This window comes from Pteronotus mesoamericanus, unplaced genomic scaffold (assembly GCF_021234165.1).
Source record: "Pteronotus mesoamericanus isolate MK-2021 breed Mesoamerican mustached bat unplaced genomic scaffold, CSHL_Meso_final contig_495, whole genome shotgun sequence".
Classification (NCBI taxonomy): Eukaryota; Metazoa; Chordata; class Mammalia; order Chiroptera; family Mormoopidae; genus Pteronotus; species Pteronotus mesoamericanus.
The window spans coordinates 78461-86632 of NW_026555184.1; the positions used below are offsets into that span (position 1 = coordinate 78461).

General features: G+C 44.7%; 1 protein-coding gene across 1 annotated transcript; it reads right to left on the reverse strand.

The window, feature by feature from the left end:
• Positions 1-4230: 4230 nt before the first annotated feature.
• LOC129074390 (olfactory receptor 3A3-like) lies at positions 4231-5163 on the reverse strand. Its single transcript, XM_054578195.1, has one exon. The coding sequence runs from the start codon at positions 5161-5163 to the stop codon at positions 4231-4233; it is 933 nt and encodes a 310-aa protein (XP_054434170.1).
• Positions 5164-8172: the final 3009 nt, after the last annotated feature.

Here is an 8172-nt window from a genome sequence, read left to right on the forward strand (position 1 = left end):
GTCTCATACCTAGGCCTTTAGGTTCCTTCTAATTTGGGGGTGTCATAAATAACGCTGAAATGCATATTCTGGTACAGTTGTGTTTGTGTAAGGCATTTCGTACAATGGATTTTTAGAGGGGGGATTGTTGGGTCAAAGACTAAGCCCCTTTAAAAATGTTTGCTAGCTACTACCAAATTTCCTTCCGACAAAAGGCAGAGCCAGTTTTAGCTCCAAAGAATTGTGCATGAAGGTGTCCAGTTCCTGACTTCCCACCCTGTATAGGCATACCTCATGGTGTTGAACTTTTCAGATACCGCATTTTCACCGATATCAAAGCAAGACCCTCCACCAGCAAAATGATCATCACTTACCGGAGGCTCAGGTGATGGTTAGCATTTTTTAGCAATAAAGCATTTTTAAATTAAGGTGTGTGCATTGTTGTTTTGGACATAATGCTAGTGCACACTTGATAAACTACGGTACAGTGTAAACATAACTTTTATACGCACTGGGAAAACAAAAAGTTGTGTGTGAGTCACTTTATTGCAATATTCGCTTTATTTGTGGTGGTCTGGAACCATACCTGCAATCTCTGTGAGGTACGCCTCTATTTGCGAGCTCAGGCAGCCGTGACAAAGTACCACAGACAAGCTGGCTTAAGCAATAGAAACTTATTTTCTCACAGTTCTGGAGACTCCAAGTCCAAGATCAAGGTACCAGCAGGGCTGCTTTTGGGTGAGTCCTCCTCCTCGAGTTACACACAGCTACCTTCTCACTGTGCCATTACGTGGCCTTTCTTCTGTGTGTATCGAGAGAGAAAGAGGGAGCACCCTGGTGCCTGTGTCTCCCTTTAGGACGCCAGTCCTAGGGGATCAGGGGCTAACCCTGGCGACTTGATTTAACCTTAATTACCTCCTAGAAGTCTCTCTCTCCAAGTAGAGCCACATTAGGGTTTCAACATATGGCTCGGGCGGGGGCCGGGAGGGGGTGGGAGAGGGACAATTCAGCCCATACACGCCCCAAACCAAACACTGTCGATCTTTTCAGTCTTCGGCGACATTGTAACCAAAATCATATATCAATATCGTTTCACTTTCTTTTGACTTCTAAGTGACTTAACATCAATTCATATGACGTTTGGCCAGTGGGATCTCCTACTTCTGAGAACTGTTCGTTCCTACCCTTTGTCTGTTTTTTAATTGGAGAAGTCATGCTTTACTTATTGATTGGTGAGCGCTCTTTGTATGTTTTAGAAACCAAATCTTTACCAAAAGTTGAAAATACTTTCCTTCCTCCTTTCCTCATTTTATCTGTGAACATAGTTCCTTTATATATAGGAAGTTTTTTAAACTTTAAATGCCATGCAAGGGATCAACTTTTCATGATGATTTCTGCCGTTTACGTCCAACGGATAGCCTCGCCCGCTGTAAAGTTTTAAAACGTGTCAGTCTGAACATCTAGCACTTTAATATTTCAATCCACTAAGAATTCATGTTGGTGTGGAGACGACGTTGATCTAATTATTTCCCTTGCCGAGCTTTAGTCGGCTGTCTCAACATCACTTACTGAATCATCTATACTTCTCCAGTGAGTGGAAGTGTTGTCTCCACCAAATTCTGAACTCCCATCTTCGCTTGCTCTTGCAGCTTGGGTTGCATTCCCAAGGGTGCAGGATGAAACGCCAGGACAAGAAGGAGGTGAGACAGAGGTTAGGGCGCAAAGGGATTAGAGCTTTGTTGCCTTCGGGATGGATACTTGAGCATTTGGGTTCTTTTTTTTTAATTGTTTTATTATCGTCAATGATGCGGTAATAAGTCTTTTGTTCAAAAAAAAAACATTGAACGCACACATGTATGTCAATATACACAGTGCTAGTTTTAGCGGTGAGAGAGTTTTCAGGTTATTGAGTTCCTAATTTTGCAGGAACTACACACTCCCTCATGACCCATTTAGCCAGGTCTCTGTAATTTCAGCACATTACCTGGTCAGGGGATGAGGGAACGTTACTCTGCCACTAGTCGAGTGAAGGATGGGGAGAAAGGCCAAGATATGTGGATGCGAAGGTGATGTCCAAAGTCCAACACAAGGGCCAGTTTCTCCTTGGAAGATGGGGTTTATCAGCCAGGACAGGAGCAGTTGTATCCTAAGCAGATGAGCACTTGTATCCTAGGCAACTAAGCCAGACTTGTGACTGGAGAAAGGAGTCAGTACGTGAAACCAAAGATTACGTAAAGAACAAGAGTGAAATTACTTGGATGACTCAAGTCAGAAGAGAAAGAAAGCTGTCCGTGACCTTGCTCTTCCCAGAAAGTAAATTTCCAGAAGAATCGAAGGCTATAAATGGGGCGGGGGTGGGCGGGGGGGATGAAAGCATACAATGAAGTAGAAAAAAAAAACTATACAAAGAAAAGGAGAAACACAGGTGAGGAAATTTGAGCAGGATACAAAACCCAGCCCTGGCTGGCGGGGCTCAGTGGATTGAGCGCCGGCCTGCGAACCAAAGGGTGGCTGTGGTTCCATTCCCAGTGCAGGACACATGCCTGGGGTGCAGGCCAGGTCCCCAGCAGGGGGCGCGCGAGACACACCCACACAACGATGTTTCTCTCCCTCTCTTTCTCCCTCCCTTCCCCTCTCTAAAAATAAAAAAAATTAAACCTTTGCGCGGTGGGGAAACCCCAGAAGGTATGCATGAATAAGAATGAATCAGTGTCAGAACACAAAGAAATGTTAAGTGTATTTACGGCAGGAGACACGATAACAGTACCGAATTGGGAATCGATTGGGAAGACTGTAAGTCAAACAGTAAACAAAGCAGGATTCAAAATCCAGAAAACAAAAAAGTAAAATCACCGTCTAATAACACAAAAACGTTCAATTCTGTTTTGGAAGAAAACACCAAAAATCAAATGAGAAGACAAACGATTTAGGGGAAAATCGGCAACCCAAAGAGTAAACAAAGGTTAACATCTCTAAAATGAAAATTCCTTCCAGAAATCAATACGTAACAAGGCAGAGAACCCAGAAGGAAATTGTACAAATGACAGGAACATGGAATTCGTGGGCTAAGAATCATGGACGGCCAATTTGGACGTGGTGTGACACGATTTATGTGAAAAGGAAGTGATGTTGGAAATGCAGCCCTACCCAGGGGGCTCGGCCGGCGTGACCGTTGTCCCTGCATCCAAAGGTTGCATTTTTGATCCCCATTCCAGGCCTGACAAGGCGCGTTCTCTGTCACATGGATGTTTCTCGCTCTTCCTCTCTCTCCCTCCCTCCCTCTCTCCCCCCTTCTATATCTCTCTTTCTTTCTCTCTCTTCCTGTCTCTCTAAAAATTAATAAACATATATCCCAGGGATAACTTTTTTTAACATTTAGGGTAATGTACCCTGAGGGGGGGAAATCAAAAAGGAAACACAGGTAACTGTTCATGGTGGGTAGTGCAGAGACTCAGATTATGAGAAATTTTCACTCTCTAACAACATAGCGTTGTACCAAGCATGAATGATTTTATAATCAGCATATATTCCGACTGAAAAAAGTTAAACATACTGAAGCATCCAGAACTGTAAATACATTCTGAACCCCGCTGTGCTTCCCTGCTTAAATATGCGCGTACACACACATAGATGGTTCTAAAAGAAACCTGAAGGAAACCACCAAAATGTTCACAGCGGTTCCCTCTCGGCGGTAAAAGTGTGGAGCATGCCCTGACCGGTGTGGCTCAGTTGGTTGGGCGTCGGCCCACAAAGCGAAAGATCGCCGGTTCGATTCCCAGCCAGAGCGCGTGCCTGGGTTGCGGCTTCGGCCCCCTGTTGGGACTCATGGGAGAGGCAACCAATCTATGTTTCTCGCTCACATGGGTGTATCTCTCTCTCTCTCTCTTTCTTCCTCCCTTCCCCACTCTCTACAAATAGATAGACAAAATCTTTAAGAAAGAAAAAAAAGACCGTGGGGCGTATTTTATTCATCATTTTACAAGTTCCTGTAAGTGCACCACTGATCGAACGAACATGCTTTACACCCATTAGTGGAAAACCATGTCTCAGTGCAAAAGAATAGGCAACAGAGATAGCTGATCTCTGCCGGGACGGGGGAAAACCTGGCACGCAAAATAAGACTCCCCAAATGGACCGTCTACATTAAATCCCAAGCTCCTGCGTTATTGGGCTCACCCCCAAAGCCTCAGGCATGTGCCAGCCTCACTGTGGAGAACGAGTGTGGCCTTGATTTGATGTGACGAGCGCCTATCAGGCACCTCCTTTCCCAAGCACCTTAAACAAAGCCCTCTTCACCTCCTTGTTTCGCATGCTGTAGACGATGGGGTTGAGCATGGGAGTGAGGACCACGTACAGCACGGAGAGCACCCGGTCTCGCAAGCCCGAGTATGCAGAGCTGGGAAGGATGTAGCAGAGGACTGAAGTGATATAGAAAACACAGACCACAGTGATGTGAGCGCCACAGGTGGAAAAGGCTTTCCTTCGGCCCTCAGCAGAGTGAATCCTGAGAACGGCAGCTACAACGCGTACGTAGGAGATCACAACCAGGGCACAGGGTGCAAGAGCCACCAGAAAACTAAAGAAGAACAGGGCAAGTTCATTTGCCTGCGTGCTGGAGCAAGAGAGTTTGAGCAGTGGAGGGAGGTCACAGAAGAAGTGGGTGATGAGGCGAGGGCCGCAGAATTGGAGTAGAGCTGCAAGGATGGTGTGGGTGAGTGCATTGGCCAAGGCAAGAAGGCAGGAGATTGAAGCTAGTCCTGTCCGGGTTCTTCGGCCCATGAGGACCAGGTAGTGCAGTGGCTGGCAGATGGCTGCATAGCGATCATACGACATGGCCGTGAGCAGGAAGCACTCCCAGGGCGCCAGGAAGTGGAGAAAGAATATCTGGGTAAGACAAGCACGATAGGACATGGTCCGCACTGGTGCCAGCAGATGCACCAGCACCTGAGGCACCGTGTTGGAGACATAGGCAGTGTCCAGCAGTGACAGGTTGGCCAAGAAGAAGTACATGGGAGTGTGGAGCCGGGGGTCCATCACAATAAGGCTGACGATGCCCAGGTTCCCGACCACAGCCACTATGTAGACCAGCAGCAAGATGGCAAAGAGCAAGGGCCTCAGCTCCTCTGTGTCAGTCAACCCTTCCAGAAGAAACTGGGACACTAGGGTCCCATTTTCCAGCTGCATGGAACCACGCACAGAAACCTGCACCGGTAGAGTCCAACGCAGAGTCAGATGAGACTGTCAGTTCAGAGTTCCAATTTACAAAAGGGAGTCGGGGTGGCCCTGAGACAAAGAGGACAGGTTTCAGGCTGACGGGACGAAGACTCAGAATTAGAGGAAGGAGGCCAGGCTCAAGAGCCCAGTGGCAAGGCAGAGGCCTGGAGAATGGGAGTGGTAGCCCCCTCAGCCCCCACACCAAGAGGACGTGCACACGCCTTGACGTCGCAGCGCCTGCACCTCCTGTAAGCACACCGAAGTCAACCCTTCGGGATCTCCTCCCCGCACAAGTGGCCCTGGACCTTGTAATTATCTGAAAGGGCCCCATTATTTCACCATCACCAACCCAGCAGAACCCCAATTCAGGATCAGCGATAAGACATCAGTCAGGTCCCTCTTTCTCCTCCTCTGAACCTCTCAGTGCCTTCCACATCACTCAAAGTCAAAGCCAAAGTCCTCCCCACGGCCCACCAGGCCCTCCGTGATACGCCCTCTCCTCTCCTCTCTGATCATCAAGCAAGAGGTCTGTCAGCTCCTTGCCCCATAGTGCACCTGCAGACCTACTCACTGCAGCCAGTATCCTTGCCTATTTCCTGCCCTTGTGGGCGAGGGCTCTGCCCTCCTCTCCAAGGCTAATTTCTCTAGCTGCTCTCTTGAACTCAGTCTTTGACAATTCTTCTACACGGGAAAGTGCTAAATGCCACTGAATTGTTTGCTTTAAAATAGCTACTTCCATGCTGTGCCGATTTCACTTCAACAGAAAGGAAAGCAGAATAATGACTTTTTCAGACACATAAAAGCAGAGATAATTCGTCGTGGGCAGAAAACCCGCGCTACAGGAAATGTTAAAGCCAGTTCTCCACAAGGAAGGACGATGCCAAATGGAAACTTGGTCCACCTGAAGGAACGAAGAGTCCTCGAACTAGAAAATATGTAGGTAAATATAAAGCAGTTTTTCTCGTTTTAAAATTTCTTTAAGTCATAGCAACCTGTTTAAAGCAAAGGCATTAACAACCTCTGCAGCCATAAAATGTATGACGACAACAGTACAAAGGACACGAGTGGGCAATTGGAAGTATATTGTTGTAATGTTCTTGCAATGTATGTGAAATGACTTTAAATTATTGGCAGGTAGTCCATAATAAAAGACATACTAGCAACACTAGCTCTAAATACATTTTGGAGATAAAGTGCAATTCTCAAAATTATCCCATCTAAAATATGGAAAGAGGAACACAGAACACATGGGAGAAATATAAAATGAATAGCAGGCTGACAGATTTAAACTCAGTCATACAGCTGATTACAGTAATTGTAAATGCTGCAATTGAACAGCAGAGGATGTGAGACTGGATAAAAAGCTATGCCACGGACGCTTAAGCATAAGAAAGTTTGAGGGGTTACATATTAGTAGCAGGCCAACTAGACGTCGGAACAAGGAATAGGATGGGGTGGAGGATATTTGCTAATGGTAGAGGTGTCAGTTCATGAAGAAGACATAATAACTAAATATATATGCACTACAAATAACAGAGCTCCAAAATGCACGAAACAGGACTCATGACAAAGAAAAGAGAAATAGATAAATCCACTATCAGCGGTAAATATTTTCACTCTCCTCTTTTAGTAATGGATAGAACAATACTGCAGACAATCAGACAAAGAAAAGCAAATTAAAATCTAAATATGTAGTTGGTAAGACATAAGGAATATAAGAGCAGATATGGGTAAAATGTAAAAAAGGCAAAGTGTTAGAGAAAATCCCATGAAACAGAAAGCATTTTAAATACCAATAAAACTCATAAAAAATTGAACCAGAGGATGTTAGGAACACGAGTTGTGAACAAATTTGTTAATTTAGAGGACATGGGCAAATTCCTTGAATGACCCACATTGCCAAAACTGACTCAAGAAGATTTAGGAAAACTGAACATACCCAAATCTGTTAAAGGAATGAAACAGAGCACTCCAAGCTCACCTGGTTTTCTTAGAGGATACTATCAGGTACTTAAAAAAGAGAAATATTACCAATTCTATACAAGTTCTTTCAGAAAGTAGAGGAGGGGAAACACTTCCCAAATCATTTTATGAAGCCAGCATTACATAACACATAATACCCAAACCAGATGAAGACATTGTGAGAAAAGGAAACCACAGACCAGTATCCTTCATGAAGTTCAACACACACACACACACACACACACACACACACACACACACAATCTTCATTAAATATGAGCAAATTTAGCCCTGGCTGGTGTGGCTCAGTGGATTGAGCGCCGGCCTGCGAAACAAAGGGTCGCCGGTTCGATTCCCGGCCAGGGCACGTGCCTGGGTTGCGGGACGGGTCCCCATTTGGCGGTGCACGAGAGGCAACCACACACTGATGTTTCTCTCCCTCTTCTTCTCCCTCCTTTCCCCTCTCTCTAAAAGTAAATAAGTAAAAACCTTTAAAAATATATTAGCAAATTTGATGTAGCAATATATAAAGAGGATGATACATCACAACCAAGTGAGGTTTAGCTCAAGAACAAAATATTGGTTTTGCATTAAAAAACAAATCAGTGTTATTCGTCATATTAAGAAACTAAAGGACAAAATGCAGTCATTTCAATAGATCCAGCAGAAACATTTGACAATACTCTACAACCGCTCAGGATAAAAACTCTCAGAAAACTACAACTCGAAGGAGACATTCTTAATCTGATAAAGGGAATCTACAAAAATCCCACAGCTAACATGATACTTAATGTTAAAAGGCTGAATTCTGTTCAACATTGTCCTGGAAATGTTTGGCAGTGCACTATGAAAGAAAGAGAAATAAAAGTCATGCAAATTGAGAAAAATGAAATAAGATTATCTTTATTCAGAGACGACATGTCTGTGCATGTAGAAAATCCTACCTACAAAAAAGAGAGGAGTAAAATTTTAAAAATCACTGTCATTTATAATGGTACCCTAAAACATGAAATACTT